Raw genomic sequence first — 20,832 nt, 5'->3', positions numbered from 1 at the left:
CGAGAAGAGAGGATGAAAGCCAGAAAATACCCATAGAGCCAAAGAGGGGGAAAAAATGCCAAGAAGAGCATCCATCCGGAGAGATGAAGAGAATGAAAGTTTTATGCTGCAGAGCCGTTCCGTGCCTCTCCGGCACGAGATCCTCTCGCTGTTTGTAAGCCCTCTCGCGTTTGCCAGCCGTTGGCGTTAAGAGGCATGTTCAGCGGTGCCAGCAGCATCTCCTCCTCCTTCTCCTCTTCCTCTTCATCTTCCTCCTCCTCCGGTTTCTCCTCGTCCTCCTCCTCATTCTCCTCCCATCGGCAGGAAGACAAACCGAGGACGGTCTTCAAATACCGGAATCTCCTCCTTGGGATTTGCCAACGCCGCGTTGCGCCAAGACGGTCGGAATAAAGGACGCTGACTATTGTATTCTCGTTATTTTATTAATTGGTCAGCGAGAAGATCGCAGATGAGGAGAGGGTCGCCTGTCACCCTTCCTGCGCTAAGATCTGAAAAATGAGGCTGGGCCAGGGGCAGCTCTAAAATGAGGCAAAAGGAATAAGATTTTTAAAGACTGAAAGCCCCAGGAGCCCCTCTACCGTAGCGCACTTTTATTTGCATTCTTCTTCTTCTTATTTTTTCTTTCCGTGGTGGTGGGGGAGGTGACTGGGTGGCTGACGGGCTACGGGAAGCTGCTTCCTTTCCCTTTGGAGATGATTGTGCTATTATTCTTTGCTTTGCTCTGGATGGTGGAAGGAGTCTTTTCCCAGCTTCACTACACGGTGCAGGAAGAGCAGGAACATGGCACTTTCGTGGGGAATATCGCCGAAGATCTGGGCTTGGACATTACAAAACTTTCGGCTCGCAGGTTTCAGACGGTGCCCAACTCACGGACCCCTTACTTGGACCTGAACCTGGAGACCGGGGTGCTGTACGTGAACGAGAAGATCGACCGCGAGCAGATCTGCAAGCAGAGCCCCTCCTGCGTCCTGCACCTGGAGGTCTTCCTGGAGAACCCCCTGGAGCTGTTCCGGGTGGAGATTGAGGTGCTGGACATCAATGACAACCCTCCCTCTTTCCCCGAGCCGGACCTGACTGTGGAAATCTCGGAGAGCGCCACGCCGGGCACCCGATTTCCCTTGGAGAGCGCCTTCGACCCAGACGTAGGCACCAACTCCTTGCGCGACTACGAGATCACCCCCAACAGCTACTTCTCCCTGGACGTGCAGACCCAAGGGGATGGCAACCGATTCGCCGAGTTGGTGCTAGAGAAGCCTCTGGACCGAGAGCAGCAAGCGGTGCACCGCTACGTGCTGACCGCGGTGGACGGGGGAGGAGGGGGAGCAGCAGGAGGAGGAGGAGGAGGAGAAGCAGGAGGGGGAGGCGGCGGGGGAGCGGGCCTGCCCCCCCAGCAACAGCGCACCGGAACGGCCCTGCTCACTATCCGAGTGCTGGACTCCAACGACAATGTGCCCGCTTTCGACCAACCAGTCTACACTGTGTCCCTCCCAGAGAACTCGCCCCCGGGCACGCTCGTGATCCAGCTGAACGCCACGGACCCGGACGAGGGCCAGAACGGAGAGGTCGTGTACTCTTTCAGCAGCCACATTTCACCCCGGGCTCGAGAGCTCTTCGGACTCTCGCCGCGCACCGGCCGACTGGAGGTGAGCGGCGAGCTGGACTTTGAAGAGAGCCCGGTGTACCAGGTGTACGTGCAAGCCAAGGACCTGGGCCCCAACGCCGTGCCCGCGCACTGCAAGGTGCTGGTGCGAGTGCTGGATGCTAACGACAATGCGCCGGAGATCAGCTTCAGCACCGTGAAGGAGGCGGTGAGCGAGGGCGCGGCGCCCGGCACCGTAGTGGCCCTGTTCAGCGTGACGGACCGGGACTCGGAAGAGAACGGGCAGGTGCAGTGTGAGCTGCTGGGGGACGTGCCGTTCCGCCTCAAGTCTTCCTTCAAGAATTACTACACCATCGTGACCGAGGCCCCCCTGGACCGAGAGGCGGGGGACTCCTACACCCTGACCGTGGTGGCTCGGGACCGGGGCGAGCCGTCCCTCTCCAGCAGCAAGTCCATCCAGGTGCAGGTGTCGGATGTCAACGACAACGCGCCGCGCTTCAGCCAGCCCGTCTACGACGTGTATGTGACCGAGAACAACGTGCCGGGGGCCTACATCTACGCCGTGAGCGCCACGGACCGCGACGAGGGCGCCAACGCCCAGCTGGCGTACTCGATCCTCGAGTGCCAGATTCAAGGCATGAGCGTCTTCACCTACGTGTCCATCAACTCCGAGAATGGCTACCTGTACGCCCTGCGCTCCTTCGACTACGAGCAGCTGAAGGACTTCAGCTTTCAGGTGGAAGCCCGAGACGCCGGCAGCCCCCAGGCGCTGGCGGGCAACGCCACGGTCAACATCCTCATCGTGGATCAGAACGACAACGCCCCTGCCATCGTGGCGCCCCTACCGGGGCGCAACGGGACTCCGGCGCGCGAGGTCCTGCCCCGCTCCGCGGAGCCGGGCTACCTGCTCACCCGCGTGGCTGCCGTGGACGCAGACGACGGCGAGAACGCCCGGCTCACCTACAGCATCGTGCGGGGCAACGAAATGAACCTCTTCCGCATGGACTGGCGCACCGGGGAGCTCCGCACAGCGCGCAGGGTTCCGGCCAAGCGCGACCCCCAGCGGCCTTACGAGCTGGTGATCGAAGTGCGCGACCACGGACAGCCGCCCCTGTCCTCCACCGCCACCCTGGTGGTTCAGCTGGTGGACGGCGCCGTGGAGCCCCAGGGTGGGGCCGGGGCCGGAGGCGGAGGGTCCGGGGAGCACCAGCGCCCCAGCCGCTCCGGCGGCGGGGAGACCTCGCTGGACCTCACGCTCATCCTCATCATCGCGCTGGGTTCGGTGTCCTTCATCTTCCTGCTGGCCATGATCGTGCTGGCTGTGCGCTGCCAAAAGGAGAAGAAACTCAACATCTACACGTGTCTGGCCAGCGACTGCTGCCTCTGCTGCTGCTGCTGCGGCGGCGGCGGGGGTTCGACCTGCTGCGGCCGCCAAGCGCGGGCGCGCAAGAAGAAACTCAGCAAGTCGGACATCATGCTGGTGCAAAGCTCCAACGTCCCTAGCAACCCGGCCCAGGTGCCCGTGGAGGAGTCCGGGGGCTTCGGCTCTCACCACCACAACCAGAACTACTGCTATCAGGTCTGCCTGACCCCGGAGTCCGCTAAGACCGACCTGATGTTCCTTAAGCCCTGCAGCCCTTCGCGGAGTACGGACGCTGAGCACAACCCCTGCGGGGCCATCGTCACCGGCTACACCGACCAGCAGCCCGACATCATCTCCAACGGAAGCATTTTGTCCAACGAGGTAAGGCTGAAGCGAAAGGACCACCATCTCTCATCTCCTCCATCCGAAAGCCTCCTCTAGCTCGGCCCTTGAATCTCTTGGTGCACTGTGTATTCATTTCTAGGCTGTTAGCTAATTTGTATCACTGCGGGGGCGGGGATGGAGGGGGTCACCCTCACGCACCCCTTCCTGTGTAATCTAACTTTCGTGGTGTTCCCGATTTCTCTGCGCCCCATCCCTCCACATTTATTCTCATTCCCTCCCCCTTTGGAGCTTTGCCACCTGGAGGCTCTCTCTTTTCCTCCTTCCACCTTTTCCTTGGAATTCCTAACCCCCCACCCCACCCCTCTCCACCCTCCCTTCAGTCCTTGAAGAAACCTGGGGTTGAAGGGAAAATTGCGCGGTCAGAGGGGAAGGGAAATGTGGGGGGAGGGACTTTCTAGCTTTGGCAAAGATTTTTTTTTTTCCTCTTCTGCGTCTGTCCCAGACGTTAATAAAGTTGATTCCATTTGGTTTTGTTTATCGATGCTTTCAGTCGCCTGTACAAGCAAGCTCTAGATTGTTGAACTTTACACAGTTGTCGAAACTCTAATGCATGTTTTAGCGAATAAGTTATCAGATCCTTGTCATCTGAACTCGGTTGCAAAAAAAAAAAAAAAAAAAAAAAGCCTTCAGTTCTGCTCTGGACAGCATTTACAGAAGCTCTTGAAGCCGAACGCCCACACGGTGTGAATTTGAATGAAGTTGTCTTGGCACAGACCCCTGTGAGAGTAAACTAAGGAAAGGCTGAAACAATTGTTGTCTTAAATATACCTTTTAGATACGAAATCACCTTCTTGCCACTGTTTTTGATAAATCACCACTGTTGGCTTTCTTCATCCAATAATTTGGTTTGTCAATTCCAATTTCACTTTTAAAGGGTGGATAAGTAGCAAAACTTGAGGGTGGGGGTTGGGCTGGGGAGGATAGAATGGGTTTATGTAAAAGCAAGGTTGGACCCGAAAGGGTGTGGGTGATGGAGGCCGGGAGGAAGAACAGAGGGCCTGTGGAGGGGAGAAGGATTATGAAAACCTTTCTTGGCAGGTTATCATTTTATTTATTTGACTCTTAGATATTAATAATTGACTTTCATGAATATTTGTACAGCTCATTTGTATCTCAAGCACATTTTGAAAATAAACAACAAAATAATTCCATAAAATATCCAAATTTTTTTGCTTATTGAGCGTGCTGTTTTTCTTGTGTCAACCAGTGTGCACCCAAACACTTTTTTAGGCCACTGAAGGAAAAAAAAAAAAAAAAAAACTACAGAGTATAACCAGGTTAACTCCCTCAGAGACAATAGTTTATGAAAGCTAGCTTTCAGATCATTTGCATTCTCCTAAAATAACACACTTAAAGTTGGCTGGTCTTTCTTTTCTTTTTCTTTCTTTTTTTTTTTTTTTTGGTAACCTTTATAACTGACTGAAATAAATATGGATCCAAATGTTTCTGAATATCATCCCTGCCCTTACCCAGCAACCACTGGACTGATGTCTTAGGCAAGTTGTAAGTTCATAAAAATGTACACTATTACTTAGGCTAGATGTAGTACCTTACCACAAAAGTAGACTAAAAGTTAAGTCCTTAGCATTCAAATACTTTTGATTGATTTATTTTTTTTCTAGACTAAACACCAGCGAGCAGAGCTCAGCTATCTAGTTGACAGACCTCGACGAGTTAACAGGTATGCACTCTTCTATTCCCTAACTTGATGTATGGACAGTTTTCCTAGTAGAAGTAGGAAGATGGTGTATTATTTGTTTTTAAAACATAAAACATATGGAAGTATTAGTATTTAGGGCAGAACATAGATACTTACTATATTGCGCTACCTAGACAATACATTTTAAAGAGTGTGCTTCATTTGCACACAACATAAGGAACATATTTGAATAATTTGTCAATTTACACCCCTACCTGGCTTCCAGATGTGTACTTATGTCTGTTTTATGAAAATGACATAAACATATACTTTGCTCCTACCATAAAATAATGCCTAAACTTAATATTCCTGGAGTGCTTAAACTGACTCTTAGTGTTCAATTTTTAAAGAGTGAGGCTCAGATGAAGAAAACTAGCTCTATGCAGAAAATAATGCCAGCAGGAGGTCTTGAAAGTCTGCAGCACCATCTGTGTCCATGTGGTGGCAGAAGAATGTTTTCTGTGTTACTTTACCTTTTTCATTCTAATATTCCAATTTTTGTACTTCTAGTTCTGCATTCCAGGAAGCCGACATAGTAAGCTCTAAGGACAGTGGCCATGGAGACAGTGAGCAGGGAGATAGTGACCATGATGCCACCAACCGCGGCCAGTCAGCTGGTAAGTGTGATCCAAGGGCAAGCTGAGTGCTGACTCTTTGTATATTTTATTTATTTTTTAACCAAGAAAGGAAAGTGTCCTAGATAATTTTCTATCAGTTCAATGCTAGTAACTCTACAGAAAGACAGTGCATCCTGTGTTGATAATTTTACACTCAAATAAGATTGTGAAAATATAAAATTCCTTTGGAGAATTCAAGTTACAAATTCACTGTGGAATATGTTGGAATATGAAATACGTCTTCCTTATGTAATATGCTTTGATGAAATTTTATTGCATATAAAAAGCTATAAATCTCTCAACTGGGCTAGTCCCCGGTTTTCTTTCATTCCTGTATTATTAGATTTATTTATGGATAAAGTAACTGAAGATGAATGAAATTGACCTATGCAAGGTCATAAGAGGATAAATGGATATTTGGGCAGCTAGAATCCAGCTTTCTCAACTTCTAGGGCAATGCATTTTTTCTACCTCCAAGTACTGAATGAGAGAAAGAATGCAGACTAAACAGTTACCAATGGGTAAAAAGCAGTTTTCCAGTCTAGGGTCCTAGGGTTTCATGACATTAGTAAACATGTACTTTCTGAGACATCCTAGATTTCCTCATATTTCCAACAGGGTTCATGATCTCCAAAACATGGACCTCTGGGTATATTTTTATGTGGACTTCATGGTTGTTGCTTGATGGAGGTTCCAACCTGACACACACACACACACACACACATATTACTTTTCTCCATATAAACTTAACTTTTACATTTTATAAGATCTTGATAATCCTAATGATGAATACTCAAAGGAAATCCTTGCAAGAAATAAAATATTTACATCGTTTCCTAAATATCTGGTTTTTGTTTCATTTGGATTTCACCCATGAAGGGTGCATGTTGAATGTTTTACTTTTCTATCCCATTCTCTGGAAATAGAAACGTTAGTCAACTTTTGTGACTGTAAAAACATCCATCATGAGTCTTTTGCTGGGTTCAACTCTGCTCACTTGCTATTGACCATTCTTTAGGTTAATAACTTAACCATGGAATGCTGCGGTTCTGATTCTCAAGGTAAAACTCATGCTTGTGAGCACCGTTCCTTAGCACACTTGGTAGACCTCTGGGCAGTGCTGAGGCAGTGTGTCGAAGGGCAGTGTACACTCCATGGTGGCCTGCCAGCCGTGGTTGCTACAAGCCTCTCACTTGGCTAATGTGTGCTGTGTCTGTGGCTGCCTTAGCCTTGGGAAACCCAGGCAGGAGGAAGGGAAAAAAGGCTGCTCAAGGGTCTCTTTATATTGCTGCAAGTCATTAATATGCAGACCTAATGAGACTTGAGAACTGCCAAGAATCCCCGGAGGTCCCTGCCCCTTGCGGGCCTTCACGCTAAGTGAACAGAGCATCTATTTAGTGTCTGGGAACCTGACAACAAACCAGACCTTGCCAGGAGTTTATATGTGAGTACAAAGTCCCTTTCATTTTTGCCCTATATATGGCATATGATTTATTGTTATCTCTCTAAAAACTGTACATTTAGAATTACTCATTCCCGTTTTTCCTTCAAAAATTCCGATTTAACCATAAGCTTTTTAAACGTTTCAAAACCAAATATTGAATACTGAAAGTCTCTCCTGCACACATGTTTCTTTGAATGCATTTTATTCCTTTCTGACCCACCCCCTTTGTTTTTTTCTGTAGCCTTCTAATCTCACTGAACATTTCAATTAGTTTAGTCCCCCTGAGATGTAATGATCCATAAAAACCTAAGGAAAGAAATGAGTAAACATCTGCAAAAGAGCTAAATTTAGAAGATAGATGGGAATATTTTCCTATCCATGTGTATACCCAGTAGCTATTTTATTTCAACAAACACTCAGGGTTGCCATTTTCATAATGTTCCTTTCAAATTATTTGAGATGTCAGCACATGTAAAGGAATATTAAAATACAAAAATGTGTTCTGGAGAACATTTTTTAAAAGCAAGGCAGTTTGTATTTTTTCTTTATCAAAAATGTTAAAGATTTTTTCCAGTGTTTAAGTTCTTAACTATGTGAATGTATTCCAGAGTTACCAATCCATTTATTTGTCACACCAGTAGTTAACAGAGAAGCCACAACATACTGGGCACAATAATAGCTGTTTGAGGATTGTATTAAAGCACTTGTACTAAGAAGTAATTGCACCTGTGTGTATTGAATTGCAATCAGATTTAATATGTCTAATTTTATTGTAAAAAGACTTTTTGAAGTGTTTTCTTTTTAAGTATAAAACATTAAGTGCAGAGAATTAAAATGCATTTACTTAAGGGCTTTTCTCAGTCCAAACTGATGTGATGTATTGTAAACCTCATACCAAGTAGCAGGAATATCCCCAAAAGTTATGCCCATTTCAGATAATTCTGTTACATCTCTTTGCAAAGCCAGGTACTAGTGATCTTCTGATTTTCTGAAAGTAAACAATACTTGTAGTATATATGTGAGTATTTCCAGTTTTAGCATATATTTTTAAAAATCATACTAATAAGTAAATCCCACTAAAGTTTTAAAGAGAAAAAAAAAATTAAATGATCGCCAAGAAGCACCATTGGAGAGAATAAAATCTGAACTATTTCTTTGTAAGTTCCATACTACGTTACACACTCTCTGCACACTCTGTAGCTTAGTGCTTCACTCTGTTTAAACTTTTAAACTCTTTCTTTATTCTCACTTTCTGTTTTATTTGTGGAGATATGGCTTCTATTTATTCTTTTATGAATAGTTTTCTTTTTATTCTTTCTTTTCCCCCTTCTTGCTTCCCTCCTTTCTAAGCCTTTTGCAGTCACCAATCTTGTTCATAGAAGGGCTTTAAACACGAAGGCAGCTGCACAGAGAAGCACATAAGCTTTTTCAGTTTCCACTGCACCTGGCTCCGTGTGTGAAGTTCTTCGACTTGACCACTGCTCTGTGGCACTCTCTTTCTGTGGCCTTGTCAAGGTGCTTTCCGTTTTTTCCTCAGTGCACTATTGATATATTGGTTAGATATGGCAGGCTTCCAGGGAGATGTGGTAAATGCACGCATAAACCATCAAAAGAAAAACTGCTTAATCCTAGCTTCAACAGCAAGAAAAGTAAACTTTAAAGAAATATATTTGCAATTTTATTTATTATTTCATTAGAATAAAATATAAAATATCTTTTCCATTTTAAGATAAGGACACATTTTCAGTTGTTTCTTTTTAAGCATTTTGAATATTACTGGAGGTATATCTAATGCGGTCTGTTGATTGTGATACTTTTCCCGTTATTAAAAAATCCCTATGCTATAATACTACAATTAATTTTGAGTTCTTTTTAATAGCTTGTTCCAAAGAGTGATTGATTTTCTTCCTATACTTTACCTGAAAATTGTCAAAATCTGCCTTGTAAACATTTCTCTTACTTATAAGAGAATTTATCTTAAATAGGTTTAGTTTTTAATTATTATGAGAATTATATATCATAAATGGTCAAAATTTGGCAGTACATTTAGAAACTAAAGTGATTTGTATTGTCAGTATTTTCAAATGAGTAGATACTGTCGTGAAATGCATTTAGCCATTGTACTGCTATGGTATCAGCAAGGATTCTTGGTTAAAGATAAAACACAAACATCTGTTTCCCAACTCCAACAATACTTTGCATATTGACAAATTAGTGTTTTGCTTTATCAATAAAGTAAATGAATACCAGTGTTTACAAAAAAGCTTATTCAATTTTCTGGTGAATGAGCTACAACTTGATAATATAGAGAGATTTATACTTGCAAAAAGTATTTTAGACAAAATGTTCAGGAAAATTGGAGAGAATTAGGAACATTTTGAAAGATGAAAGATAGGGAGAACATCTTGCAGTACATTTTTGGGGTAAATTTTTTTGAGAAGTATCTGCTCCCAAACCATATTTTCATAAAAACTATAGTCAGTTTTGTGATTACTCTTCTAGTAGTTAAAGGAACATGGGAAATTTCCTCAAAAACTGTTGATTTTCTTTAAAATTAATTTATAGTATTTGGGGAAAAATAAGCCTTTTATAAAGTACATTACCTAGAAATAAATGTTCATGTCATTTCTTATTATTACATTCACCAGAAAATTGAAATCAGTTCTAATACTTTTGAAATCACAGTGTGTTCTCACAGGAAATATCCATTGTCTTTTTACTATAACGGCAAGTTACTTGCCGGTTGAAAAATATGTATTTTAAAATTTGTCTAAATATATCTTTGCATAACAGGCAGTCTACCACGTCAGCTGTCATGCCTTGCAGAACAGACTATTTCTCAGAAGAGGAAATATTAAACAGCTAGAAAGAGAAGTTGCAAGTAAAAATATGCATTAAAACATTTCTTAGACATCAGCAGCATTTCAAAAACAATGTATAGCCTGTATTTTTCTGTTGCAAAAATCCCATAGGCTCTATAGCAAGGGTACTTGAGTGAGAAAAAGAAATCCAACTTATTAACTCTTGAGCCTTCAATTTGAGACATTAAAAACTTGTATGAGCAGTTTGAAGTCATGTATTTTAATGTGTCATAGGTACTATAATATTGACATCCCTGTACATAGTGTAGTCACCACAATAAAAGTAAAATATACCTCTGCTTGTTGGGTAGTGATAGTAGCATATTTAGTGGGACCTAGGATAAATGAGAAGAGATAATATTAATCAAACAAGGCTACCTAAGGTGAGGACCATTAATGGGATAAATTTCTTTGACTATCAAACTGTACATATACATCTAAAGGACAAATGAAAACAATTCACTTTCAACTAATTTTTCAGGTACCTAAAGCTTGTTGATTATTTTTTTAGTTTCCATTTCTATGTCATATTTTTCCTCATCAGAGACAGATCTGCTTGTTTTATCCATAAAGCTAGTGAAGCATTCCTGACAATTAGAGCTACTTCACCCTTCATTCCTGATATGTTCAGCTGTATATTGTTAGTGAATTCTACCTTAAAATTGTTAACTCATAATTTAATGAAGAACATCATTTACAAGGCTTTTTCCTTTTGTCAAGTTATTATTATTATTATTTTGGTAAAAAACATTTTTATACTCCTCACTTTTTTGTTATACACAGGCTGTATGTTTTTATAAAGGTTCTTAATTCATGCAAATTTCATTTTATTATCCATGGAAGTTTTAATTGGATAATTAAAAGAAGCTGAAAAGCCATACACTTGAAAGAGAGAAAATGGGCACAATTGAGTATAAATTACCCACAATAACAGAGAAATGCACCTACTACTATTATCAATTTCTTAATCTTAATGTTGACATACTTGTTCAAAATTTTCAGTCTGACATCATAGTTAGGAGTACAAAGTTATTTTGGCATAGATGCAGAGAAAGATATGAAAAATTACATGGTCCTATTTAGTATATTTAAACTGACATATATCTGTCCTCTGAAGAAAAATTGTACTAGTTAGAAAATTTGTATCAGCACCTATTTTTATCGAGATCTAGTAAAACCAATTCTATTTTAATATTTTAACAAAATTCCACTAACTCTTCACATTTAATCCTAATGTAAATTTAGTTGATAAATTAATAATTGATCATCATTTTACTGATGAAGACAGATTCTTGCATCAAAAAAGCCTTTTTCTATCCATCATGCTATTAAATAGGTAGACTGTATAGTACAGGGTGATAAAATGCAAATCTCCTCTCTGTTCCATAGCCTGTACCCATGCACTACATAAATGTGTATCAGGGAAATTGTTATTTACTTTGTCTTTTTGTCTCTACGTAGCTTCTTGCAGGAATGGAATATTGAGACAGCTTCTCTGATGTCTGGTGAAACACCTGCACCTTTTCTATGCTGTTCTTAACCTAATCCCTTAGTCCCAGCTGCAGCTCACATTTCCATTCCTCAACAGTTCACTGTTCAGTAATTCATTTTCAGGCTTATGCATGAAAATAATCACTGGAATGTTATCATCAAAGTCAGACTTAGCAGTATACAGAGTTGAATTTAGAATAAAAAGTCATTATATATGAGATTAATACATGATATGAAATGGTATTATTCCTTTTAAAATAGTTTGTGTAACTGCTTTTCTAGATATCTGTGGATTATCTAGAAAATTTGTAACTTAAAAAAATCTTTTTGACTATTATATATATATATACACACACACACACACACATATATATATATATATATATATATTAACAGGGATGCACAGACACACATAAATCAACATAAAGAAATATCATTAAGAATTTAAAAACTAGAACTTGCTTCCAAATCACTCATCATATTTGTAGAGGTAACAACCAAGTGGGCTCATTAAATACATGTTTCTCTGTTGCTTTAAGAAAAATAAAAACACTAGATGTGGATCCTAGGGGTTAAGGTGCCCACATTCCACATCAGAGCACCTGAGTCTGATTCCTAGCATAAGCTCCTGACCGAGTTTCCTGCTGATGCTGATGCTGAGAGGCAGAGGTGAGGGTTCTGTAACTGAGTTCCTGCCACCCACCTGAGAGACCTCAATTGCAATCTGGGATCCTTGCTTCAGGCTGCCAGAGAACCTGTTGTTTTGGGCATTTGGGGAGTGAACCAGCAGATGGGAGTGCACACTCACTCTGTCTGTATGTGTGCGTGTGTCCCACTGTTTCTCTGCTTCTCAAGTAAATAAATAATTTTTTTAAAAGCCCTAGTTTTTCCGACTAGGCACGCTTTCAAGAGTTTTCTTCTGTGCAGACTAATCATACTTGTTTCATATTGATCCTGTCTTAAAACATATTCAATAAATATGCTGCTATGCTTAGAAAAACATTAAAATGTTATTTTTGTTCATGTGCTTGGTTTCCGTGTAATGCTATAAATAAAGCGGAGATCAAATAGTATTCTGTAATACTAAAAAATTCTTATACTTTGCTTAAGAATTGAATGAACTTTCTTGATTACAATCAAAGGATCTAAGGATGACAATAAAATTTGAAATCTTTTGAAGCCTTCATATTATAGAATTGGCAAGCAATGAGTTCTGTGTTGATCGGGACAATTGTTTTCCAATATAGAACAAGTAATAAAGTATTTGTCAATAGTTTCTGCAGTTGATTCACACTGCACTTGATTGTCTTGGCTTCAGTAATTATAGTAATTTGTTCTGGGTTTGTCTAAGTTGGGAAATGATAAGCAGTGTATCGTAATATGGAATACCAGAGTGTCAATGAGAATTAGCTTTAGGAAGTCGTTTCATAGGAATCTAAGAAAGCATGCTTTTGGTTGCGCATGAAATTCTGTTTCATTCTTATTATTCACTTGTTTATCAATGTGTATACTATGTTTCTGTTGGATTCCACTTTGTTTCATGTTCAGATTCCATAATCTAAATATCACAGTTAATGGTTGGCATACTTCTTCCATTTTTGTCTCTAAGACAAAAACAGTGGTCAGGTAATTTATCTTTGTTACGGATTATGGGCTATGAAACCTTTACTCCTAATCTTTTTCTCTGTTAGAAACTTCAGAAGTGATTTTTCAAGGTGTTTGTTCACTTTCTAGTCACTGTTTCCTAGTTATTTAAAGAGTGAAGAGCCAGCATTTTTTCCCAATATCCTAAGTGGTCTAGAAACTGTTATCTATTGCCAGAAGAAGCTTACCCTTTACATTTGCAGTTCGTTTCTCTTTGTAAAGTGATGAACGAAGTGCCGAGTTGGTGATGGTGCTGCCGAGGTCCACATCTGCGGTTTTCTCTTGGTGCTTGCAGGTATGGATCTCTTCTCCAACTGCACCGAGGAATGTAAAGCACTGGGTCACTCCGATCGGTGCTGGATGCCTTCTTTTGTCCCCTCTGATGGACGCCAGGCTGCCGATTATCGCAGCAATCTGCATGTTCCCGGCATGGACTCTGTTCCAGACACCGAGGTGTTTGAAACTCCAGAAGCCCAGCCTGGGGCAGAGCGGTCCTTCTCCACCTTTGGCAAAGAGAAGGCCCTGCACAGCACGCTGGAGAGGAAGGAGCTGGATGGACTGCTGTCTAATACACGAGCGCCTTACAAACCACCATATTTGAGTAAGTATTACACAAAAGGCTGTATGAAAGTGCTGTCTTTGAGGAAATAAAGTTCAACATGCTACTACTCTTCTTGGTAAACATTGCATCAAGGTTGATTTTAGAATCAAGGATAAAAGTAACTTTTGGATGCAGGCACCACTTAAGCATGGACAAACTGATATATTTAACAGGAAGACAGGTTCCTGTGTTAGGACATCATTGTGGGTAACAAAACATGACTTTTGCTTTTGTTGAAGAAATCTTTTTTCAAATATTCTTCATATTTTCTTGAATATTGTACTTTTGCTTGCCTGATTTTCATGTGTTTTGAAGGATTAAATTAAGGTGAAAGAAATGTCTTGAAAGTTGAATCACTGAATGACCTCATTTTTCTTATTTCTATCAGCTTTATTGCCGATTCATCCTTTTACCGTAGTGATGCTAAACACTTTAGGTCTTATCCACAAAGCAGTGTAGCCATCATTTTTGCCATTCAACGTGATTTAGGAATGTGGTGGGAGACATAGAAATCTCTCATCAGAGTTACTGGAACTCCATCAGGGAAGCTGTATCAGTACAGTAAACATAGCAGAGAAATCAACTCACCCTCTTTTGCTCTTGGTGAGCACTAATCATGGCATAGTATACTTACATATAGTACTGGAATTTTAATCATTCAATTTGTTTACTAATTAAACTAGAGGTTCTTCTAATATGAAGACATTTATAATTGCACTAAACTCTTTCGATATTTTTGGGACTATATTCTCTAAGTGAATTATTTTATACAACCATTTTAAAAAATAAAAATGCTCTGTGTGTGATTCTGTAGAATATTTCCTTTGAAGATCTTGGTAATTAAATTTTCCTATTTATTATCTGCTATATAGGAATCTTTTCATTTTAGTTAATGGATAAATCTTACTGATAATTCACTGTCTATGAAGCACATTAATATGTGATAAAGATGGCACTTCTAACAAGTCACCCAAATAATGACTGTCACATTGTGTTGCAGATCCACCCTACATGATGCTTTGTTTCATCTACTAATACCAAAAGATTGTGGAACCATAAGCTAGAAACAAAACAAAAAAAAAAATTGAGGCAGGTTGTACATGCACCATTTCTTCAATGACTAATGAAATAGATAGGAAAACATTTTTTTAAAAACTTAAAGGAAAAACCTGATGAACATATATTTTATCCCTTAAGAATAGAAAACATGAGTAACGCAGATTGAATGCATTGAGATTATGGTTACTTGTCTGAACTCTGATGAAGAGAACAGACAAGTGTCGTGTGATTAAAGGATGAACCTTTCATTAGCTTGTGATCCCAACAGTAATCATATGGTTTCATGAAAGATTGTGTACAGCTTTTTAACTTGTTTAGAAATGTTATTACTCCACCAATGTACTTTAGCACTTTAAATCCACTTTAGTCACCCTGTAAATCATTGATATTTATATTTATTTATTTTTGAAGTTATAATGTACAAAGAATGCACAAATACCTAAAGAAAAGAGTCCTAAGATGTCTGTAATGTAAGTTGGATGCTGATGTTGCCATATTTAACTCATATATATATTAGTGACTCAAAGAGACTTAAAATCAAAGTTCAATAAGAACTGGGATGCAGGTTTTGCTCCTCAAATTGAATTCTGGGTTTAAAATTTTATTATTGAACATAAAACATTTCTAAATTTTAAACAGCAAATTTCAGTTTCTTCACTTAAGTGAAGAATATACTTTTTTTACATCTTTAAATTTTAATTTCATTTAAATTGTACAAATTTCATGTATTTCATATATACAGATTTAGTCACATAGTGACCCTTGCCCCCTACCCTTCCTCCTGCCCACACTCCAACCCTTCCTTCCCTTCCCTCTCATATTCCCGCTCTTAATTTTTACAAAGATCTATTTTCAATATACTTAATGATCATATAGTTAACCCTACAAATAGTATGAAGAGAAAAACAAAAACAACCAACTAAAAAACCCATTGTTCCTCAATGGAATAGACAAGGGCTATAAAAAAATCATCGAATCTCAAAATTTCTATTTCACTCCATCACATTTCGGGTACTCTATTAGTTACCTGGAATCAGGGAAAACATAGGATATCTATAGGAACTCATTATCAATGATTTCAAGGCAAAAAAAAAATGTGAAAGGGCACATGATTCAGAGTAATGCAAGTTTGCATTCCTAAGGAAATGTAAATATTTGCATTTAGCATTTGTTAACAGGTAACTCTATTTCAGATATAGTAGAAAAGTCAGTCTGCTCCTTTTTACTCTTAGTACCAATTGTGGCAAGTTACACATACATATGGATCTGAAATTTTAAACAGCTACAAGTATCTTTTCTCCACTGTTTTCTTTTTATTCTAAGGATTAGCATACTGGTTTTTATTAATGAAATATTAATACTGCATATGTTTTAGTAAAAATTTCTCTACCTCTTAAGATTTTTTTACTTAGAAATTTGATTTCAAGAATTATGCAATTTATTGGCAATTATGTGTAATGCTAGAAATCAAAGAATGTGTCTATTGTTTTCCAGGAAATATTTAGAATTTGGTTGCATATTTTCCAGATGTAAGTGTTGCAATAAATTAGTTCTAATAACTTTCATTTTTCCTTATCTGTCTTAACCAACTCACACTAACTAAAATTAAGAAATGGGGTTAAGGTGTGACCTGGGGGGGAAGAATTATAAGAAGAATAACTAGTTTGTTATTTTTAGTTTTGTTCACCTTAAGTCTTCATACAATTTCAATTATGTTAAAGTTAATTTTTTCTTAACTTTTAGGATTTAATGTCATCATAGATTCATGCAATTATCTTTAAAATTACACCATAGCTCTGACATAGTCAATTCAATTTTGTGGTTAATCTAATGGTACAAACTATAAACCAAAACTATTCCTGATTATTTCCCCCCACTAAATCCATATGGTGATAGTCTTAATACTTATGTCATTTAACATCAGGAAAGAAAATATGCTCATCTTCTAAATTAAAAAACACAGCCCTTACGTAATTAAAGAAGCTAAAAATTGACAGTAATTACTTGCTTTTAATCAGAATGCTTAAATAATTATTGAGGTTGCAGTTTTTCTTTTGCTAAACAAGCATTTATTTTTAAAATGAACATAATGTACGCTTTAAGGTTCAAATAAATATCTGCATGTTTATTTATTTTGTAAAGCCCTACAAAAGCATAATAAGTCAATCATTGTCATTTTTACAATAATAAAACAAGGAAAGGGTGATATGCTTAAAAATACAAGTGAGATCAGTGTCTATATCAAGAACTTTGAATTTCTATACCTGTGATTTTTTGAAGTTAAATTAGAAACTGCAAGATACCAATTTTATACGAAACATGTATATACACACCTTAAACAAACACAGCTTATGATATTTAAAAATACCTATGGTCACTTTTTTTTGGTTTGCAAGAAAAGATTCACAGAGGGTATACATTATACATTTCATGAACTGAAATGTCCTTGTTTAAATCAAGAATAGTTTTGAACACATCTATCAGTACTTGTGGAGTTAGCTATGAACACTATGAGGTCCCTGTCCTTTATTTTTGTTAAAATGTTATAGTTTGCTAATACTTGATAGAAAGCCAAGTGATACACTGAAAATACAGTTAAACATGAAGAACATGATCCTATATTTTAAATGCTATAGTTACATTTACCATATTTAGATTTATCTTAGCTTTATCTTAATTCTTATTAAAGTATTAAAAATGCTAACATACTTTACCTTTCAATTAAAATAATTGTTTTCAACACTTCAAGTAATATTAAAATAAACAGAGCATCTTGTCTTTATTAAAATAAACAGATTTTTAATCATGAAAATTTCAAGGATATGTTTAGAATTTGACTTGAAGTAATTTGGCTTTCCAGAACAGCCCACATAATCTCAGCAAAATACAAACAAAAGTAATTTTAGTAAAATTATTTATTTGACAAAGGTTTGTTATTCATATAATTTAGAAAAGCCCCTTTATTATTCTTGATTTTGTTTTTACATTTCAACATCATCTCATAAGACTTTTGTCAGTGAATTAGATTATCATTCAGTTCCAATCAGCCTAAACAATGCAGAGATAAAGACATGAGGATTTATTGTTTGAAAAATTGATTTCTTGCCAACAAACATAATCACTCCCCCTAAACTAAGAGAATGAATATAAATAGCCAACAAAATTTCACCTAAAATACATTTGTGAAATTCTTATTCGTTTAATATATCATACAATAAAAACTTACAGTGAATAAAGTGAAAAATCTATTGATATAATGCCATTTTAAATTTCTCAATCCATGGAATTTTCTAGAATAATTAAAGAGAAGACTATGCTATGGCCCACCCTGTCCTTACATCATACAACAACTAGACTAGTCTGTGTAAAAGAAAAGATCATTCTGGCTGCTTCCTGTACTAATTTTCCTTTTGCCAAATTTTGATCCCTTTTGAAATTTTAACTCAACCTAAGCTCATGTCATAACAAAAGAAAAGATTTAAAATTTGTGAAACATTTCATTTACAAACATTGATGATTCTTTATGTAAACCTCATTTCAATAAACCTCATTCCTGGGGAAAATTTTTCAGGCATTTCTATTATTTCTATGAGAATTGCAAGTTGTTGATTAGACTTGTAGAACATGTTTTGTTTGGTAACATTTCTTCCAATCCCTTCATTATCTCAGTCTGCCTTCTGTGAGTTTTCATAATTTGTTGAACTCAATAGTGTGGTAAGACAAATATAGAATTCAAAATAAAATAACTTTTCTTAATGGTACACACTATTCTCATATTTAAATACTCCTGTGAGATATTTTTTCTAGGATTTGTATATTCCTCTAATATCACAAATAATGGCATTAGTAGCCAATGTTTAAGATCACAAATAAGTTTTTTAATAGAAAGTTTTTTGAAAGTTTCTGTCATATAGGCCCACTAAGTAAGTGGACATTGTGTTTAGGATATTTTTCTTTTTTACCAGATGTGTTAATTTATGTTCACTTTCCCTCCAAGTTGTATTACTTATTTGTAACCTCCTGTTCCTGAGTTATTTTTGTTGTTGTTCCATTATTTTTTTTTCAACATCTAGATTTGTAAACCTAATCTTCTGACTTTTTAGCTTATGTCTTTATGACCAAGATCTGTTCTTAGAATCAGAGTCATTCTATTTTTCCATTAAATGCTTTAATTCATAAAGTATGAATAAATCTCTCATAATCAAAATAGTTTACTGTTTTCAACTCTCCAAGAAAGAAAGAAATGATCAATCAGCATCTGAAAAAAGGCCCAACCTCTGTTCATATTCTGTGTATCCACTAAATTAATGTTCACTGCCTTCTTATTGTATTCTATTTATTTGAAAAATGGTAGTCTATTCAGAGTTCATATCATTACTCCAGTTAACTTATGTGATATTTGACTGGAACTTCTCTAGAACTACATAAATGAGATGGTACAACATTATTTTGTTTCTTATTCTTTAGTTGTCGAGTGATGGACTGCCGTCATTGACCAAGGTGATATAGAGTAAAAACTATCAGAATCTTTTTGAGCTGTAGATAGGAAACAGCAGTTCATTTTATATCTTTACATCTGGCCATTTCTGTTTGCGATTTGTTTTTTATTTTTCAGACAGCAATGCTCATCTGTGAGTTACCTCATGTTTAAATTTGAACCTTTGTGTTATTTGATATTAGTTAGTGTTCAAGAAGTTTCTCTTCCTTTCATTGAAGAATAGTTTCTTAGTTTCTTTTACCAGTATACTTATTATCTTCACATTCTAGAAAGGCATACATGACTATTATAAAATACTATCTTTTGCAAGTAATTTCTCACCATTTATTAGCTTTGCTAACATCTACTCTGCTGTACTAAGTTTTGTTTCAATACAATCACTCTGTTGACATATTTAGACTCATTACCCAGTCATACTATTATAAATTCTAAATAATGTGACAAAAAGTGGATGAATAGGCACTTTAATTCTGTCATCATTCAATTGTTTACAAACATCTGTATACATTCACATAGTTTTTAGTTTTTGATATATACAAGCAAATTATCTTCATTTCTTGCAATTAGTTTAGTGTTTTAAATCAGTTGTTTTCCTTGCTAGCTATTACTTACATGTTTTATAAAGAGAAGAAAAATTGAACTAATTGAAGATATTGAAAGGCCCCAGCCAGAATGTTTTATACAATATAATGGTGCTTTTCAACACCTTAAGATTCAAACTTCTTTTGATTTGTTCTAAGAACTTATTTCATACCCCCAGGGAGGAGTTAAATTCTTTCATATTTCTTGACACTCTTAGAACTGTAATCTCTTTTGCTTACCTAGTCTGGGAGACCAACTTTCTTCCATGTATTTTATTAATCAAAGGTTTACATATTAAATTTCATTTTTCACCTTTTAAGAAAGCTAATGAGCATATATTTTCCTCTGGTTTCACCACTTTTTTCTGATTTAAATCCTATGAAGGTGTTATTTATTTACATATTCTTAACTAAATATTTCAGTTCACACACACATGATTAAGTAAGATATCATTTTAAGGGTATATACAGAAAAATTAATTGATAAGTTATTTATTTTTATTCAATATTTTATAGTCTCTTAGTATCAGTTTCAGCTGTTATTCAAAGAAATATATTTAATGAATACTTTGCATTTTATTGAGTCAACATTTATAATATTAATATTGTTTATATACTTCATTTTATATTACAGATTATTTCCATCCTTTTTCTTATTTTGTCCATTGGAGGTAAATTCTTCTAAGCATTTGTCCATCATATGAGCCAAACACAAAGAAGATTACCTATTAAAACACGAATAGAATTATTCATTGAGGAAGGAATACCTACTTGGAAATATTTTTTCTGTCTCATCATACTGAGGATTTACAAGTCAAAATTTAAATGCATTAAGTTATAAAGAGATTGTAAATAAGTCTGGAATATACAACTTCAAATGCCTATAAATACCATTAAACATTATTCAATACTCAATGTGCCAGACATTTTTTGGGTGAGCTTGTGTTTTCTTAAATCTTTTTAATAGGA

The 20,832-nt window shown here is 37.7% G+C and overlaps 1 protein-coding gene across 1 annotated transcript; it reads left to right on the top strand.

Moving 5' to 3' along the window:
- Positions 1-692: 692 nt before the first annotated feature.
- Positions 693-20,538, top strand: PCDH10 (protocadherin 10). The gene is made up of 5 exons (XM_062199082.1): positions 693-3,344; positions 4,991-5,049; positions 5,578-5,684; positions 13,420-13,725; positions 20,498-20,538. Exons 1-5 carry the CDS (start codon positions 693-695, stop codon positions 20,536-20,538), a joined length of 3,165 nt encoding a protein of 1,054 aa, XP_062055066.1.
- The last annotated feature ends 294 nt before the right edge of the window (positions 20,539-20,832 follow it).

The sequence above is a fragment of the Lepus europaeus genome, chromosome 8, assembly GCF_033115175.1.
Source record: "Lepus europaeus isolate LE1 chromosome 8, mLepTim1.pri, whole genome shotgun sequence".
NCBI classification, from domain to species: Eukaryota; Metazoa; Chordata; class Mammalia; order Lagomorpha; family Leporidae; genus Lepus; species Lepus europaeus.
Note: the sequence above shows the minus strand (reverse complement) of the source record. Positions and strands in the feature narration are given on the sequence as shown.